This window comes from Ochlerotatus camptorhynchus, unplaced genomic scaffold (assembly GCF_037179485.1).
Source record: "Ochlerotatus camptorhynchus isolate MF236.1 unplaced genomic scaffold, CSIRO-AGI_Acam_v1.1 ptg000633l, whole genome shotgun sequence".
Classification (NCBI taxonomy): Eukaryota; Metazoa; Arthropoda; class Insecta; order Diptera; family Culicidae; genus Ochlerotatus; species Ochlerotatus camptorhynchus.
In genome coordinates this window covers 460,637-481,426 of record NW_027041112.1, presented here as the reverse complement: position 1 = coordinate 481,426, position 20,790 = coordinate 460,637, and the positions used below count along the sequence as shown (strand labels likewise).

The window sequence follows — 20,790 nt, the reverse complement described above, 5'->3', positions numbered from 1 at the left end:
AAAATTTGAACTACTTTAGTATGAAACTGACTTGGCACAAACCATTTCAAGTTTATATGGGAATTACTATGGGAAAACTAATGTTTTGTTCATATCTATATAACAATTCACCACATCACTATGCTTTTAAAATTGATAGCAGTGATTGTAGAAAATTTTCTCAGCTACAACTTTGTTGAATACTACTTTTCAATCAAATGTAAGGAACAAAAGTTATTAATGATTCAAGTCACTAATGTCTTATGATTATGCTCATTCAACTGTTCAGCAGGCAACATTGGTGTTTCTGGTGCGAAGAATAGAGCACAAATATCATGGCTACTATGTCACACTGCAGAATACAGTGTTGCCCACAGAACAGCTGCTTGATCAAGCCATAAGATTATCAATCTCTTAAACAACTAATAACAATTTAATTTGAAATTTGGCTGAAAAACGATATTCTGCAAAGTTGTAGCGTAGAAAATTTTCCGTGAGAATAATTTTAGAAATTTTCGAAAAAGCAATATGGAAAATGGGAAGAAGACAATGAACAAAAAGTTTAGTTTTCCCATAGTAATTTCCATATAAACTTCGAATAGTTTGTGCCAAGTCAGTTTCTTGCCAAATGAGTTTAAATTTTGGGAGGCTAATCAGGACCTGATTTGAAACCGTTTGAGTACTGTGGAGCGAAAATTTCAAATTTTGCATCAGTCTATTGTAGCATACAATTCAAATCAAAATTGTGATTTTACCGTTTCTACTGAATTTTCAACGTTATTATTCACTGACTACATTAAAAATAGTATTGCAAAATGTATTGTTTCTAAACAGTTAAAATAACTGTCGAACTTCAACATCGATTTTCTTAAAATGGTAGATATGTTACATTAGGTCGTATGAATAAAAGCGTTTACTTTACTTTTCCCGTAAGAAAAGCACGGGAAAGCCAAGTAAACTCTTTTTATTCATACGGCCCATTGGTCTATTTGAAAAGTGGCGCGAGAATTTCAGTTCCTCTGAAAGCGCGCCAAAACTTCGTGCTTCCGGTTAGAATTACTTACTTCGGTCAATCTGTTGTATTCAATCCCGTTGGGTTTTATGCAACTTCAAGCAGCTCACATCTTTTCCACATGACATCGATGCCGATGATGGTTGAAAACACACCAATACCACCATACAGATAAAGATAAACGGTTTATTTGATGCAAACAGAAACAGCAGCAAGTAGTGTTGGGTGTTGCTCTTACATCCCATCGCCCGGCATCGCTCAGTTCAGTTAGGTCTGTTGGTTGGCATTGCTCTATACTGCGAAGGTTTCGTGTTGGAAATTGTTGTTTACCTTCGCAGTTGCACCTGACGTACCGATCTACAACTAAATGGCGTACTAACTGTTCCCAAATATTAATCCGATGCCGATTTGGTTAACAAGTGACTGAAGGTGGATAGTTTAAATTTAGAGGTGAGTAATATCTGGCAAACCCTGGCAAATGATTATTCCATTCTATTAGACGGTATGCCTTTACAAAGGCAATGTCTGTTGATATGACTCTGTCTTATGACGCAGAGCGTTTTAAAACCCATTTAAAAATAGCATCCAATAGCAGATTCCATGTTTTGCGAATTTGACCTATCCCAGAGGGATGTATATTTACGGATATGTTCTAACACCCCCAACCGTTCTCGGTTAGTATTTTCGCTAAGAATTACATAATTACGTTTTCCACGCACCCACAATGTGTACCGCACTTTCCCCGACAATCCTTGCCATACCTATTTCGTAACGAATTCACATTAGGATCCAGTTGACTCCCGAAAGAGAGAAAAAGGCTTGCGGATATTGCTTTTCCGATAGTTGTATCGTCGCGCAGCTGCTTCTTCGCACCTGATCGGGTTTTACAACTTCTACGTGCCCTCATTTTTTCGAGAAATTGACGAAGTTTTTATTCGATTTTCGTAGATTTGCACCGAGATTGGCCGTTTCGCGTGGAAGAAAGTTACACCGTCTCCTCAACTGAAGACAAGTGCTGAAGGCATATAATAATTTAGCAGACAATCTAACTACTCGGCTGGAAGGTGAATTGATATGGCTGTCACGGTGAATCAGGTGAGAAACGATAGTGAATATCAAATTGGTGGAACATGGGCATTGAGCATGCATAATGTATATATTAATTGTTATCGATGTTGATATATGAGAGGCGTAGATAGTACATGATGTAGATATTTTCAACGTTCGTGCCAACCATTCAAATTTCTTAGGGATACTCGTTTTCATTTGAAGAAGTGTATTTGTTACGCAATGGTTTTGGACGTTATAAGACACTTTTTTTAAACTTAATTTCTTAAATTGTCTGCTAGCAGAACGACATAAAAGTGCTCGACTAAGTGATTAACTGCTGACGGCTATAACAATGCCAAATTATATTTAGTGGATTTTTCGTATACCACTAACCTTCATATGTTTGAAGAGTACATTTTGTTCCATTAAATGTGATAATTGAGAAAAATCTTCATAAAATATTACTTTCTTCCCTTATACTTGGAACTTTAAATTACTGCCTTTGCAATTTCTTTAGAATTCACCTGGAGCATTCCTCGCAAATTACTTAGAATCCTGTCAGTACTTGGAATTATCACATGAATTCCTTTTAAATTCTCGTCAAAATTCTATTGGAGTGTTTCAACATGTTGTCGTTTCAGGGAAAATAATTCGACGCAACTGACAGCCACAGCATGCTATTAAAGCTGATTATCTGACGCCAAATACTAGTTTTTCTCTGAATTGGCCATATTTCTCTTGAAACTAATGTCCGGGGTAAACGACTCAGTTTAGTTTTCAACTCAATTTAACTGAAAATTTAACGGTTGATGGCAATATGGGAGTTTTGAGTCAGATGCATATTCGTAATGTGGATTAAAAATGGAACCAAAATTAAAAATTTCACCATTTTTGGTACACTGGAACTATTTTAACTAAGTTCGATTACATTATCAAAAATCACCATCATGGGAGTATGAGAGCGAGCTTTTAATTTGTTAGATAAGTGTCAAACAGTGAGTTATTATTTTGCTTTAAATTTTGTTTTAGAAATCGAGATGGGATCGAACAAAATATTGCTGTTCCATGAAAACGAAGCCCTTTCTGATGATGTATAGTAAACGAAATATTTTTCAAAATTAAAAAAATAAACCCCAGTTTTCGCCGTATGAGTTAAATTACCTTACATAAATTAAGTGCCATCATAGGATAGCATTGCATTGATCAAGTTGCACAATATCGTTGGTAATACGATAGTTAAGAGGAAAACATTTCCCTATCCACCGTTGCTGAATAGATTTTAGATTAATCACTATATCTTAGGAAAGGATATACCATTAAAACAAATATATCGGTTTTTATATATCATCTAAACGAGCTTCGTTTTCTGAGCACAGCGATGTTTTTTTCGAACCCAGGGCTTTCATCCAGGGTTGCCAGATCTACCGATTTTCGGGATGCCTACCGATTCACAGACAAAAAGTTAAAAACTACAGAGAATCACAGATTTTTAGTAATCTTTCTCTTTTAGTTTAAATATTGATTTCGACACGTTTAAAGCAGAAGAACCAAAGAACAGCACTCCACCAATCCCCCCACCCCAACGCTCACAAAGGTTTCAAGTATCGGGAAAGCCTTCTTCAGACGGCCTACCGATAACTACCGATAAAAGTTTTGAGAAGCTACCGATAACGAAAAAAAAATAATCTGGCCACCCTGCTTTCATCTCGATTTTTAAATCAAGATTTAAAGCAAAATAATAACTTTACTGTTTGACACTAAACTGACAAACTGACAGCTCGCTCCCATACAAAGTGACACCGAGAGGCGCTAATAAGGTGATTTTTGCAAATGTAATTGTACTTATTTAAAATAGTTCCAGTGTACAAAAATTGATGAAATTTTGGGTTTGGGTTCCGTTTTTAATGCAGATTACGAGTATTGTAAGTATGCGCACAAATCGCTTTCCACACTCCACATTCCGATTTATTTCGTGGACAGCGGAAGAATGAAAGATAAAGCAAACCATTCCTCGGTTCATTGTTGCAAAGATTTGCTTTGCACTTCAAAACAAAACTGCACAACAAAGAGCTCTATGATGGCATGAACTTTTTTCACGGATGCCAGTAAGATCATTTATTTTTCATGGTTACCAAAACAACTTTTTGTGCCTCCGCTTATCTATGGAATCTATAGTATCTATACTAACTGGAGGGCGTGTGTTGTTCCTGGGAGAGGGAAAGGGAGGAGTCAAAATCCGAACCTCCAGATAGTGTCAAAAAGCACAGTGAAGGAAACATTTATTCATACAAACAGGTCGCTATTACCGAACATGAAATGCTGGATTTTAATTTATTCAGTTTTTCCACTCATATAAGTAAATATGACAAACTTCGTATTTGCTAAATTTATTGCTAGAGTCACATCTTGCAACGCTTGTTCAATTATTCTTTTATGTAGCTAGCAAAGTAATGGAGTCGAAGTGGTTTTCTTGGTGTTTTATTTCGTGCACCTAGAGATTTGAAAAACAGTTTTTATTATTTTTCGTGTGTTCGATTGCGCGATATTGTGAAGTACTACCATAGAGGTAACTCTAAGACCAGCAGGTCCCGAAGAAACTTGCTCAACTTTTTGGCTCAGCTCTAGTACTATCTTCGGTCCCAAGCTAATCGATGCACCCCTCGAAACATTGGAAAATCCACGAACCCCTCATGTTATCTGTCAAACTTTCATAGCGAATTAAAACAAACATAGTGTAGTACTAGAATTTCGAATAGAATGGGGTACGTTAATTAATTTGCTTGGGACCAATAGGCTAGTGAAGTAGTGAGTCAATTTAAAATCGTTAGTTTCCACCGTTTGGTACTACGCTACGAAGAACACAAGTAAGTAGGTTAAACCTCGGGTTAAACGTTCCCATCGAGGGGTGCGACACATCTAAATTACAATTATATTCTGTGAAGAATCGAACCGCTTTTTTAGATCAGTGTACATTCATTAGATTCCTTTCCCTAGCATTCGCTGCATCTACTTTTTCACCGCTGCCAACGCTGCCGAAGATGGAAGTAGATGCGAGCAAGGATGTGGATAAAAAACGCAACAGCAGGCGAGACAGCGAATGAACTGTAGCTAGAACAGATGATTTTCAACGGTGCCGTCAACGCTAATTGGTTGCCGCCTTCGCTTGCTGCTTTTGCTCGTTTTGAAATTGGTTCGATCATGAAAAAATGTGAGTGGATCGCAAGATGCGAGAGTAGATTAATAGATGTCACAGATAAAAACAGATAGTTCACAGTAAATAGATGATCAAAATATATGTGAGATTTATGGTGAAAAGAAGATAATCTGGATGTGTCGCACCCCTCGGTTCCCATAGTTGTGGGATTTTAAAAGCGTTCGCTCCTATAGTTGCTTATGAAGACTCCATAAGCAACTATAGGAACAAAGGATTCTAACGTACCACAGCTATAGAAGCGTTTACCCTAAACGCTGTAAAATTGTTGCACCCAGGAAACTTTCGATGTAAAATCAGGAAATACTTGCTTTTCGAATGACTAGAGCGTATACTAATGATGATGGTTGAAGAATATTTCGAATAGAAGAAGAATACATATTGACTGACGGTATCTTGAGCCTTAAGAGAGATTCGAAAAGAGAATAGCAAATAGTTACCATTTAGTCAACTACAGCAGGGGGTTTGAGGGTTGTTTGTTTTTTTTTCATTGAAATCAGAAATCAAAAATCTTTGGAATGGAAAAAAATCAGACCGAATGTCATTCAATTTCACTAGTCCAACTTGTCTTAAAAATCAAAAACTACCACATTTTTTTTAAAAAGGGATTGGCTGAAAACAGTTTTGAGCAGTACTCTGTTTACTCTACCTTCATCAAATAGATAATGGTGTCATAAACACACTTCCAGATTAGAAAATACGGAAAATACCGTATGCGTGATAATGTTTGCACCATTGAGTAATGTTAAAATTAGAAAAAAATTCTCAAAAATTTCGTTAGCTAGTTTTTTTTATTTATTCAAAAGGGGGATGTTTCTCAGAGTCTTATACTATGTTAATCATCGATCGAGTTTTCACTTGCTGCAGTTACGGCCTCCACACGCTTCCGGAATGCACGGCAGGTTCTAATAATGTAGTCTGGATCCATTTCTCTCCAGGTACGAGTCAATGTTCGTCTGAGGCTTGCTGTACTCGGGTGGCGTTAGGAACAGGCCTTGGCCTTCATGCCACGCCATATTGAGTAATCCAGCGGATTAAGATCGGGGCTGGATGGCGGCCACATATCCTTCGCCCAGAACGGAAGATGTTCCTGCAACCACTGCTGAGTGCGGTTCGAGGTGTGGCACGGAGAAATACAACATTTAGCTTCGAACCGTACTGTTCTTTGATCCACGGAAGAACATACTTACTTAAAATCCCAATGTAGACCTCCGTGTTGACCCTTGTCGCCTTCTGGAATGAACACCGGGTCCATTTTTTTTGCCATCGGAAGCCACAAATCCAAACACCATGACGCTAGCAGGATGCTTGGTCAGATACACGTTCTTGTGCTCGTCGGCCACGTCTTTTACCGGAAGAGAACTAGTATAACGGTCGGTACCGTTGTAATTTGATACGGGATCGACGGTAAACATGCTCTCGTCGGTGAACAGGATTACCGGATTTTTTCGCTTAAGGAAGTTCAAGATTTTCTTGCATCGTTCAACTCGTAGCTTCCGGATGCGGTTGGTAATCATGTGAGTTTTTTCCCGTGCCCTCAACTTCGCCCCGCAATCTTCCTTTACGATCTTCCGTGCCGTAAAGTCACTGATCCCGTGTTCCTTTGCCATTTTCCTTATTGAACGCACTGGATTCACCCGAATCTTCCTTTCGATAGCAGCGATGACCCTCGGAACCCGAGCTGACCTCGGACGACCTGTGGCCACCGTCGCGGATAGTTGTCCTTTCTTTTATCGGTCTAAAAACCTTTTGACGGTCCACCGGGACACTCCCACGGCGATTGAAATGTCTTTTTGCGACATTTGCGCGTGGGACAAATCACGAATACGCTGCCACTTCGTCATGGTGCAACTGTCAAACTAAGTAAATCATTTTCTTTTATACACAGCCTACTACGGTATAAGCTATAGGTTATGTGCATGCAAAGAAAACCAAGGCATTGTATGCACTGGTGAAACGGGAACCTTATTTGTACGATGGTGCAAACATTATCACGCATACGGTACGTTATTCTCAATTCTGGCACGTATTTAGTATTTGGATTTTTATCAACTGTTCTTAATAGTAAATGGAAAGGGCTTTTCAATTTCGTATTGATCTCGATCGATCTGAATCGAATCTTCACTTATATTTGTATATCATTTCTAATGTTTCTATTTTCCTTTTTTATCAATCATGTTTTCATCTGAAATAAAGATTCCTTTAATTTAATGGTATATTTTGCCTTGATTCTCATATTGATCTATTGATACTTGATATTGTTGAAACTTATTTGTCTCTAAACTATTGCAATTTTATATTTAGTATTTCCTCTCTTATTATGATTTTTATATATGGTGTTTGATTTGAATTTTAATAAACAACCTTTTAATCATATCTTGCTTAAATTTCAATCCTCTACATCTGATTCCGGTTATTATTCACTACCTACTAATTAATAGATTTAAGCTGCCTTCTTTTTCCCAAGAGAAATTTAACCATTCTTCTTCTGTTATAGAGGAAATCGATGTAATGTCGGCCTAATTGACCCTTATTTGGGCCCATACATAGATTCAGCAATGGACTAAATTTTTAATAGCGAACAAAAATATCCATTAGTACCGTCCAAAATGCGCGTTCATCTAGATAAAATTGATAAATAGATGACTTTTAGCGATGGACCCAATCTTAGATCCATAGGCCAACATTAGAGCCATTTCCCCTATATGGTAAAATACTTTTATCTTCATTTTCCAGACTCTTCCATGTTTCGGCTGGCCTTCATCTTTAAACTAATATTTACATTCATTTTGTTTGCTACCTTCAATGGGTTCTTTTCAGATCTTTTTTGAATGGCTTTCCTTACTGCAGTCTTTCCATTCAATCATATTAACACTTTTTTAACATGTCTGGTACCTCTATATATGCATTTAGTTTAACATTTGAAGAGATAGGCCAAATGGAATTGGCCTATCTCTTCAAATGTTAAACTAAATGCATATATAGATGTACCGGACATGTTTTGTAGTGTTTTGTAGGTACTCTATTTTGTAATCTGTGAAAGAGAAATCACAAATCGAGAGATTGAGCTCGTGAGAGAGGATTTTTGTCCTCAAATTTGAATTTTTTGCCTCTTTTGGGACTGGTAGTAAAGCAGGTAAAACTGTATGGGGAAAAATGATTTTTTATTTAATTGTAGCTTGTTTAACAATAATTTCTGGGAGAAATACTAAACGAAAAAGTCCCTGACTAATTTATGTAGGTTGTCGTTAACCTTTTTGACCTGAATATGCACCGAAAGCGAATTATTTCCACTTCTCTCAAATTCAGGGCTGGTAGTGAGTCACTTTTTAGTGACTTGGTCACTTTTTTCAAGCCAGCCACTAGAAAGTCTCTTTTTTTTTAAGGTCAAGTCACTAAAGTCTTTTTTCTTGTAATCAGTCACTATTTTCAACTATTTTAGCTTGAATTTATTTCAATATTGATTATTATTTGCTTTGTGACGTTTAGTCGTCTTTCACTATCTACAGGCTGTCTACTCATTTTTCTAAATAAAATTTCCTGAGTTTTCCAGGTTTTCCCAGAACGGATAAATTCAAGGCTTATAATAAGAAAGCTTTTTTTAAAATGCGTTCAAAATATGCTTTTTTTCTGGAAGATCAACAGTTATTAACCTAAGCGTTTTTAAGACACAAGTTTGTAATCAAATCCAATGAATGTTGAACCTAATTTTTCACTGTTCACAGTTTAAAAAAACGTACTTTATTTGAGTAAGTCCAAAATCTAAAAACATTCAATGTCTTGTAGTTTCGTGTTCCATGTACAAGTTCATGATATTGAAAATTTTCCAAAGTGCCTGAATTAAGGAAAACATTAAATGATTTATTTCAAGCTCGTTATGAAATATTAGAGATCTTCATTGCAGTCCCATTAACTTCACAACAATTGTAGGAACTTTGAAGAAGTTCTGAGGAATGGAAGGAAATTCTGAGAATTTCAGTAAAGCTCCATAAACAAACTGCGGGAACATAAGGGAAGCTAAAACACTGAAATTATGGGGAACTTACTGGAAGCTTTAAGATCCTTAAATCGGTTATTTTAACATTCTAAAATTTTCAGAAACTTTTATGAAGTTCCTAGAATTTCAGAGCACATCACAGGTGTTAAGCAAACTTGAGAAATATAGAAACTTTGAGGGGTATTGTGCAAATTTTTAACAAGTTCTAAGCACCTCAGAAAAGCTAGATCTAGAGATCTTTGGGGATTTTCAGATCTTAAGAGAAGTTCCCATGCTTTAGCTATGACTTTTGGAGCAGTTTAAAGATCTATAATCGCAAATTTTAGAAAAAATTAGAACCCTTAAGATGTTCCGAGAATTTCAGGGAAATACAGGGACCATCAGATAATTTATGAAAACTTCATAAATATTTCAGGAACTTCACAGAAGTCCAAAGAATTTCAGGGAAATTTATCTTATAGGATTGAGAGCTTTAGGTAAGCTTCGAGAACATCAAGACAGATCAGATAATCAAGGGCAGTTCAAATAATTTACAGAAAATTGTAGAAACCTTAAAGAAGTTCCAGAAACTTCAACAAAGCTCCGATAGAACTTCTGGAACGTGATAAAAATTACATGAACATCCGGAAAACGTGAGAGTATTTTAAGGGTGTTATATCATGGAAATATCAAGAACTTTAAAAAATACGAAAGTTTAGCTAAGTTGATTTGAGAATATCAACGATGTTCCATTCATTTAGCAAGCAGCGATAAATATCTTCAAGAAATTCAAGAGAACTTAGAATTTAGATAGTTTCATGATATTCAGCGAAGTTCCGAGTACTTCGAGGACGATCAAATACCTTCAGAATAATCCCATTAACTTAAGCAAATTTGCAGCGACTTACAAGGAATTCCGTAGAATTATGGGGTATTCCAAGAATGCTATGATTGATCTAAAAACGTCAGGGAATTTTAAAGATATAATATACATCAGAAAATTTGCCGGACAAACAAATTTAGAGAACTTCATGTAAGCATAGTTCAGGGAAAATAAGTGAGCGTTTTTAATGGTTAGAATACTTAAAGAAAATTGTCCAAATTTCAAGGCAAATCAATTAATTTCAGTAAAGTTTCGGGTTGTTAAAAAATACTGATAAATTCAGGGCAACCTAGAGAACTTGAAATAAATTCGTTTAGGAAGTTTTAATAACACCCGAAAAGTCTAGACTATTGCAAAAGTTTTAAATTAGTGTCGATAATTTAATGGAAGTTTCATGAACTTCAGAAAAATCATGAGAACTTAAGTGAAAATCATAAAACTATACTAATTATTTCATTCTAATTCCATGAAAATTGCGGGATCACAAAAGTTCCAGAAATTTAGAAAAACTTCGAAAACTTCACAGAAGGACAGTGGTGTTCAGAAACACTTCGAGAACTTCATGGGAAAAAATTGGGAAGTTCCCAGAGTAGTCCATTTTATATTCAACAGAAATTTCAATTAAGCTATCCTTCGAATTCAACTTTCTTTTAGTTTTTATCGGAATTACCTTGAAATTCTCCACAATATGACACCCTTTGGAAAGATTATCAGAATATTCATTGAATTTATTTCAGCTTTCCTTTTGAATCTCACTCCTTCGCTCACTCACATTGAAAGTCTCCTAAGAATTCATTGGCATTTCTACTCACAATTTCCTTAGATTTCTTCACATAATTTGTTTGGAAAACTCTCCTGAATTTATTTTCCAAATTCCTTTGAAGATGTCCTGGAGTTATTCTCAGATTTATTGTAATCCTTCTTTTAGTATTTTCATTAAAAAAAATCCATGGACTTATGCTCCGAATTTGTTTTCTCCCACACACTTTATGAAATTATTCTCGGAATGACCTTGGAATTTTCCTTTGAAGTTCACAAGAGTTGTGCTCCTCAGAAATTCTTAAGTGTTTTCAATAAAATTTATTTTCAATTCAATTCAGGGTCACTTTTTAGTCACTATTTTTACAACTATCAGTCACTATTTAGTCACTTATTTGTTCAACATGGTCACTAAAATCACTATTTTTGACAGCAGTGATGGCTACCAGCCCTGCAACTTTTATATGGGGATTTTTATCACTTCCTTCCAACGGAACAGCGCCATCTCTGTGCAAAATGGCCAGGTCACTGACGGTTCAAAATTTAGAACTGTCGAGTAGTTTGAAACAATTCAAGCTGAACATTGTATTAGATCCTAAGTAAGACATTCCTATGTATTTTTAGCACACAGTTCGATAAAAGAAGCTTTTATCTAGCATCTAATAAGACAAACACAACAAGAAACGGTTATGTACTTGTTATTGACGAAAGAGAAAGTCGACGAAGAGAATCGAGCAATGTTACTTAGGACCTAATGTAATGTTCAGCTTGAATTTTGAAGCTTAGGCTGTGTTCCATTTGGTGAATTTTCACTTAAATTTGACAGATGGAAAATTTTCAAATAAACCTACTATTGTACCAGACTTATTTCTGACAGACCAGGAATCAATTTTGACAAACACCTTCTCGAAAATAGAAAGATCAACAACAGAGGGATTTTCGAACATCTTAAATTATTTTCGAAGTGTTAAATTTAAGTGAAAATTCACCAAATGGAACACAGCCTTAGCTCCCGAACGACCTAAAGGGTGTCCACGATGAAATTGCCACACTATGAAATTGCTCTAACTTTTTAACCGTTGGGTAGAATTTAATGAAAATTTGGGTGGATTTAGTTCATAGTTCATTATTTACATCCTGCAAGTTTTAAAGTCCTGTGATCAAAACTCGCGGAAATGGAGTCGAAAGAACAGCTCGTGAGTGATAAAATCTTGCGCATTCATCACGAGAACAAGGATCTCTCGCATCGTTCCATCGCTAAAACGTTGGGAATCGCGAATTCCACGGTGTCGCGAGTGATTAAGCGGTTCGAGGAACGGTTGACCACCGATCGGAAGCCCAGAAGTGAAGGAAAAAGTATTCCGTACAACACCAAAAATCACAACCGCGTAGTTGGGGCCTTCAACCGAAATCCGAACGCCTCCGTTAGGGATGTGGCTAAGAAGCTGCACCTAAGCCGAAGTTTTGTCCAGAAGGCCAAAACTAAGGCTGGGCTTCGAACGTTCAAGGTACAAAAGGCCCCTAATCGCGACGAGAAGCAGAACAAGTCCGCCAAAACCCGTGCCAGGAAGTTGTACCTCAACATGCTGACGAAAGTTGAATGCTGCATCATGGACGACGAAACATATGTGAAGGCCGACTTCAAACAGATCCCCGGCAACCTGTTTTTCACGGCCAAGGATAAGTTCAGCGTTCCGGAGCATGTCCACACTCAGAAGATGTCCAAATTTGCGAAGAAATTCCTGGTTTGGCAAGCCATCTGCACGTGCGGGAAGCGGAGTGCACCTTTCGTGACCCAGGACACGATGAACGGACAGGTGTACATAAAAGAGTGCCTCCAGAAGCGGCTGCTTCCTCTCCTGAAGGCCCACAACGTCCCAACAATCTTCTGGCCGGATTTGGCCTCATGCCACTACTCCAAGGACGTGCTGAAGTGGTATGCGGACAATAAGGTCAATTTCGTGCCGAAAATGTTCAACCCTCCCAACACTCCGGAGCTCCGCCCCATCGAGAAGTACTGGGCGATTATGAAGCAGCACCTTCTTAAACGACCTAAGGTAGTGAAGACAGTCGAGGAACTGAAGAAAGTATGGGTTTACATGCAAAAAACGGTTGATTCACAGGTTGTGCAGAATCTTATGGCCGGGGTTAAGGCCAAGGTGCGGGCATTTGCGTATGGACTGTAAATAAAATACGAGTAAAATGGTAAAATGAAGTTTAATAGTTATTTCTCAATCCCTGAAAATTTGATGGCAATCGGATGAAAACTCGAATTTTGCGAATCAATTTTGTGTGTGGCAATTTCATCGTGGACACCCTTTACACTCAAAAAATTTCACACGTCACCATCATGTGCCTCACACTTAATTTTGCGCTTATTGTGAAACACATCCATTTCATGTGTGAATCTTATGCTATGAATCATGTCTGAACACTATGGATTTGAATTGTGACACACTTGGATTCTATGTGCTTCGTTTGGTGATATCAATAGCTTTGCAAATCATAGTTCAATATTCTACTTTATCGACTTCTACTTTACCGACTCTAAAAATGAATCGACAAATATATAGTATAAAAACTGCCAGAGGCCAGAGCTTTCACATATCTTTTAATTGGTCTGATTTGGGATTCGATCATGGACTAACAGTGTGCTGCTGCGGGGAGTCTTCGTTCGATCTCACTGTGCCATGGTTATTCTCATATATGAGGCGGGTTGAAAGGATAAAGACACAAGTCTTGTTTTCGATGTTTACCTTTCTGAGCAAGCAATTCACATTGCATTGAAATGCAAAACACTTTAAATTTATCTGTTTTCAGCAGTAATGTGATTCAATGTGCAATACACGAGGGGCACGCAATAACCTTTAACTCCTACGCAAGCCTTTTTTAAGTACAATAATTACAGTTAACTACATGATTAATTACTTTAATTACGAGCGTCGGAAATTTTTTGATTTAATTACTTTTAAGTACAAATTTCAGCTTTAATTACAAGTCGGATAAATTAAGTACATTAGCTCCATTAATGTACAACGAGAAATGTACTTAAATTTCCCCCAGCGTACCGTTAGAGCCTTTCGTTATTGGCCCGTGAAACAAAAATTTCACAGGCCCTTTTGCTACGTTAAGGATAATTTCAGTTGGTGATTGGTGCCAATTCACATACAACGATCGGTTCGTGATTGGAAATGTAGTCGGATTTCAATACTGCCGAGGTGTTGGCAGGGCAATGAACTATATCCTGGATCACGCCCCTGTAAAAGCACCGGAGAATGCGACAATGAAAGGAATGTTTGTTTGTGCTACCTGGTTCAACCTAAGAAATAACGAATTTAATTTGGAGGATGCGAACGAAAACAGAATTACAATAGAAAATTATGTTAACCTTTCCGTGCCTAACGTCTAAATTTGCATAGATTTCAAAATTCAATTAGCTATAAAAACATAATTTCTCAATATTTGTCTTTACAACAAATTGAATTTTGTCTTGAATTTATTGAAGTTTCTGAATACATCTGAAAATATTTTGATCAATTCATGGTTCCGGAGTTATTTCGGTTCCCGTTGGGGTCGCTTTTGGTCGGCATTCGGCTTTATTGTTCTGTAATAAGTATACACACGATGAACATCATGTTTTTTTCTCTCAAACGATGTAATTGGACCAGTGGCAGCTATTTCGGTTCACAATCACATTGGGCATCCCGAAAATGTTCCGGTGCCCCGGGGAAGTGACCAATTCTCAACAAGAACCAAAACCCATCATGCGACATATCAAACTTCATGATTTTACAAATCTTGGCCAGTAATGGCCTTATTGAGAGTTCATGGTCACACTAGCCCTCCCAGACATGTTCCGGTGCCCCCGGGGAAGTGGCCAATTCTCAACAAGAACCAAAACCCATCATGCGGCATATCAAACAACATGGTTTTACAAATCTTGGCCAGTAATGGCCTTATTGAAAGTCCATGGTCACACTAGCCCTTCCGGGAATGTTCCGGTGCCCCCGGGGAAGTGGCCAATTCTCAACAAGAACGAAACCCATCGTGCGGCATATCAAAATTCATGATTTTCCAAATTTTGGCTGGTAATGGCCTTAATGAGACTCGACGGTCACACTAGCCCTCTCGGGCATGTTCCTGTGTCCCCGGGCAAGTGACCGATTCTCCACAAGAACCAAAACACGTCATGCGACATATCAAACTTTATGATTCTGCTGAACTCGGCCAGTAATGGTCTTTTTGAGAGCCCACGATCCCATTGGCCCTCCCTGGCATGTTCCGGTGTTTCCGGGTATATCTTCAATTATCGACAAGAACCAAAATCCTTCGTGCGACATATCAAACTTCATGATTCTGCACGGCTAATAATGGTCTTAGACAGTCCACAGTCCCATTTAACTGTCCACCTCCCCCACCCCTCCCCCGGTTAAATACCCAACTCCCAATAAGAACCGGAACCCCTCGTGTGACATATCAAACTTCATTATTTTACGAAACTCCGTCGGTAATGACCATATTAAGAGTTCAAATTTGCTATCCCAGACAGCTGAACGGACACTGGAGCTGGTGAATACTTTGGAAATTCACACGCTGAGCTACTTCCGGGAAAAAATCGCAGCTGGTATGCAATTGTCTTCCCAGCACGGATAACTTGAGTGTGTCAAGTTGATCGGTAACGATCATTTCGTGTCCTGTGCACATTGGACTCATCGTTTCCTATCGGTTTGGAGTTCTACCCATACCCATAGTATTGTTTAGTTGACCCATGGAAAGACGAACAATGGGGAGGTGAATTTCATAAATGCTATCGCGTCAATTCTGAATACGGATGTGATCATATGATGGCGATAATACAAATAAAAGCACACAATTGGTTTGAATCATCTTAGTGTCTGCAACCAAAACCTGATTATATTTTTTTTGTTAATGAACTCTGCCTTAAATCTGTTAATTATTATTAGTATAATAATATTAAGTTTGAAAGAAATATTGAAATAATCGAAGAATTCACGCGTAACATCAGAAAATTAATGCAAATGCAAATACATCTTCCATTGAATCTGTTAATTCAGGCACAAGCTAATATCATCATCTGTCGAACTGTGCTGCAAGCATGGCTTAAAATTCGAACATTTTTTGATCGGGAGGAAATTTGCTCGAGGAATTGCTTGAATTTAAGGAAATGTAAAATTTGAAGACTTGTCGTCACAACTAAGAGATTCCCATTTCATTTGTATGGCAATCACGGCCCTCATTATGAGTATCACTTCCTTTTCACTATATATTGTCGCTAGAGTTGTAAACCGATACAACCCACTTGTGACATTGTCATCGTATCATCGTACGATTTTATTCTAGTTCTGCATTAAAGCGCATTATTCAACGAATACAGTGCACTAGATACGACATTATGTTGAACGTACAAAACGAAAGTGAAATCGATTGTCGCGAGTGGATTATTTCAGTTTCCAACTCTAGCATGGTGCTCCAAGAAATTTAGTATAAGTATTCGCAGAATTGGTCATATTTGTAGTCTAGTAAAACATTAATATGCGTATTTCAGGGTGTAAGAAGAGTTAAGAGATAAATTCATTCGAGTATGTGTTGAGGGTTTTCTTAATTTTTTTTTAAATACTTCAAGAATAAGGATTTTGGTACGTTTTTAATTACATTTGTGTAACTTTAATTACATTAATTACAGAAAATTAATTTTTAATTACATTAATTACGTAATCAAATTGAAGTACGTGTTTTAATTACAGTAATTACACTGGCACTGCTTTGATTACGCGAAATTAAATTTAATTACATGAAATACTTAATTCTCATTTTTAATTACTTAATTACATAGTTAAACACCTTGTACTTTAAGTCCAACGCAGTCAAGAAGGCTATTGCGTGCCCCTCGGCAATACACTTGAATAGACAGTAAAGGATTTTCAACATTTCAAAATTTGAAACACTATAAATTAACGTGTGTAACACATTGCACCAAGGTGAAATACATTTAAAGTAAATATGTTTGTGCATTTAAAAAATCAACAGTTTAAACATTTCGATCAAACGTGTAGAATTTTTTGAGTGTAGCTTGATGATGCATGTATTGTTGTACATATTTTAATCAGAATCTCTATACGTCCGACTGATGCTGGTTGATGTCTCGACTACCCCAACTACTCGACTCGACTCGAGTAAAAAACTTGACCTTCAATTTTTGCTGTGACTCACTAACACACATTGACGGTTCAGCATAACGAGTTCAATCTCCAATCAGTCCGTTCCGTCCATTCTTATCCGCTGCTTCCTTCAAAGTTGCATCAGTAGTGTTGCACTGAAATCTTAACCTGTTTATTTTCGTCGAACTTGTTTTGCTTTAAGGTGCCGTAGGATTGATGTTTGTTTTTGATAATTACATTGTAGTTCATACCTGTAATTAATCACATAGTCGAGCAGTTTTGAGACGTTCTTATACCAGAGATTTTAAGCAAATGAGCAATACATTTTGGATTGTTTAGGCCTATTATAAATAAAACATATTGAGCCATAGCCAGCCTTTAACATTTCTACCTTAATACAGGCATGATTCCTACTACGCTGTTTTTTGATACAGCATTCATAATTTCGAAAAACATTTTTATAGCGAAGTGAGTCCAAGTACAACCAGTATGTACGTTTGAATAGGATGCTTCATTAAAAAAAAGTATTTGCAATCTTTTAGGCCACCCTCCAGTTTGATTCCTAGTTGAATATGTCACGCAAATTTGGGCCATTTTCAACCGTCCTTCCCCCCTTTTTCATATTTTGTGTTATGACTTTAATTATTTTTGTATGGCTCGTCGCAGTTTCCAAACCCCCCCCCCCCCACCCTAAACGTGTGACATAATTCATGGACGATCCCTAATCCAAAATATGAGCATGTGATAAAAATGGTAGAGATTGATTAAGGTTTAGAGGTCACGCAAATGGTTTGAAGTTTGTATGGAGACTATGTCGAACTACGATGGAATCATTTTTAATTTCAACTTTTAGTCACTGAGGCAAAATATCGTAAGAATTCCAAAAGAAAAAAGATGAAATGTGTATGAATTTCTAAGATTTGAACAATAATAATACTGAGCAGACTTGAACGGAACCATGGACGTTGAGATTACGGGTCCTGTGTCTGGACCACTTGTCTGTCAACGCTTGGGAAAATGAATTCACTAATGGCGTAGAAGAGCTACCTCATGTGTTAGATGAAAATCTTTCATAAGTCGTGCTTATCAAATTCATATGTGTCGTTCATAAGTCGAGCCTTATGAAACTCTGAAGTCTATTTGCCACAGCGTACAAGTACAAGACACTGAAGAAGTCTGCACATTGTAGATGAAATACGCGTGTCTGTCAAGGATAAGCAAATAAGGTAGTGGAATTAAATGGAAATTACTAATCCTTTTCTCTTTCTTTATATTTGAATTGGCTGTCGAATACGAACAATCGTCGCCTATCTCGCATAACTGGTTCCAAACGACAACAAAGCCATCAGCAACAATGGTTTGTTGATGTTTGGAACCAAATTCACATATGGAAAATCAATTAGCGTAAACAGGTGAGGCCCAGTAAATTTGTCGTCTTTTTCGTTCTCCGGCTAATTAAATGGATGACGGAGTTTGAATTCACACTCATTCAACAGGTTAAACAGCGGGAGAAGGAAAGAGATCACATCCCGCCCCTGACGGTATCGCACAAAAAGAATCCTGACTGTTCTTCATTTCCAAACAAACGATTCTCTCCGACGACTACTGCAATGCAAAACATCACACCACACCGTTGAAACGGTTATCTCTCCCTCACCCTCGTTATTTTATTTTGTTCATATGTAGGGTAGATGTTCCTATTATGACCTATGTAAATCCCATATAATTGGAACACACCATAATAGGACCGTATAGCCATAGCTGGTACGTCTACCCTATCTGATATTTATTGATGGAACATACTGATTGAGATAGGAGTGAGTCGGGTTTCATTCGAGCTCCGCCGCCTGCTGTTGACCGTGAATTCAGTCAGTCTAGCGAAGGCATTCCTCTCACGTGGATCTCCGTTTTCGGTGGGCTCGCGCGCGTGCGTTTGTTTTTCTGTGTAGTGTTTTCTGCTGATATCAGCCAGCAGTCAGATCTACCGGGGCCGTAAGGGTGTTGAGTGCATCGAATACATTTGCATCGTGTTGTTGTTACTTTTTGGAGATCGTATTTGAATAATTGATCGAGGTCAACTACAGCGGCAGCAGTTAGTGATATCAGCCGAAACATGTCTGACTTCGATGTAAGTGATTGCCAAACCAAATTAGAAATGTATAGCTCCATTCTCTGCTTGGTTACGCAATGTTAGGCGGTGTAAGCTTTGTCTATACTAGGTATTTGAAATGAACAGCGTAAAAAAGCGATTTCTATATCGCTTGAGCGAGCAACCAGATGGGTAATGACGTGTTGAAGAAGTTCTTTTTTTATGATTTGCTTCACACTTTCAATGTGTGTAGGATTTGCTTGTAAACAAAAAAAAAAACGACCATGACGCTAATGAAACACACCGGTTAAGACATCCCACCATCGGCGGTTATCATGTACGCGATACTAAAAGTCAATTTATCAGCTTCAATTTAGTCATTGACATCTATTTTCCTCAGCTTCTGCTCACTTTTTTTTTCCTTATTGTCGGAGTTAAAATTCATCTCACTTTAAACCAAAATCTGCCCATGTTCACTTGGTTCGTGGCTTTTCGGTTTGGCTCCCGCTATGATCGATGGTAGGTTAAACAGAGCATGACAGATTTCCATTTTCTGGCGCCGGCTCCAGACAGTCGAATAATCAAAAGCTGCCGGAAGAAATTGAGTGATCTGTGAAAATTTTTGAAAAATAATTGCTATAAGAGTTTCTTTTTTGGTGATTTAAAATCGTGTTCGCAGCACTTTCCTGCTTAAAACGGGATAACTGTAGTATGAATCAATCACTCGTTATCTGCTTAAACCCAAGAGGCAACATGTTATTTGGACGCAACCGTCCGCTCCCATTCAGGTGCTAATTTGAGAAAACTTTTTTTTTTTTAATTTGGCAGCTCTTCGGCATCCTATTAATAAATTACTGCATACCTGGACGCAGTGCCTTGCGTTAGAATGATAAATTTAAAATCAATTTATGAGTCTGGCGAAGTATGCGGTTCCTGCTTACGGTTCTCCACTTATAATTAGAATCAATAATGCATTGTTTGCATTATTTTGTTATGATTTCGCACATTCATTCGCTTGGACGGCCGGTGACGTTGATGATGGTTTGGTTTCGCTATTTTTGGTCCCTCGTTGTCCAGTCGATGACAGATGAGCGTACCGGTTGGTTGATTTATGTGTTGTTTCATCGTTGAAGCGTATTACACAGGGAAGTCGACAAATATTCCAAACCCTGTTCCAAACCGAAAAATTTACCACTTCATTGTTTTCCCATGATTACCTTGGGACTTTGATTAGAATAATTATGAGATTCTCCTAAAAATTCACAAAAAATACTTTAGTTTGATTCTTGTACCTTGGAATTCTCTTTGAAATCCCCTGACAATTTCAACCAATCCCACCAAGGTGGTTATTCTCTAAAACAGGCCTGATAGGACTAGGAACTGTAATTAATAATTAAAATCTCAAATGTACACGGTAAAAAGTTATCACATCTAATCCAAATGCTCTTGCACTTGACTCAGTCTGCGACACTACGAATCGAAGTGATTTATCATTGATTTTCGAGTTATTTGCATTTTAAAACAAAGTGATTTGTCGTTGAAAAATATGTACTGTATAACACCTTTAAATCAAAATGATTATCATTTGAATCGGCCCCACTGTTTTCATGCATTGAGTTTGATTAGTTTTGCTTTTGGAAGCAAATGTCAAA

At 37.5% G+C, this 20,790-nt stretch overlaps 1 protein-coding gene across 2 annotated transcripts in view; it reads left to right on the top strand.

The window, feature by feature from the left end:
* Positions 1-1,264: 1,264 nt before the first annotated feature.
* LOC135714271 (NADH-cytochrome b5 reductase 3-like) overlaps positions 1,265-20,790 on the top strand; it is a 33,031-nt gene continuing 13,505 nt past the window's right edge. The window contains exons 1-2 of one of the 2 annotated variants that reach the window (XM_065237602.1): positions 1,265-1,441; positions 1,940-2,086. In XM_065237602.1, coding sequence (XP_065093674.1) covers positions 2,066-2,086 — 21 coding nt within the window. In that variant the 5' untranslated portion in view covers positions 1,265-1,441; positions 1,940-2,065. Of the gene's footprint in view, positions 1,442-1,939; positions 2,087-18,910; positions 19,178-20,790 lie in introns of those variants that run through there. The other variant, XM_065237603.1, reaches the window with a different exon arrangement.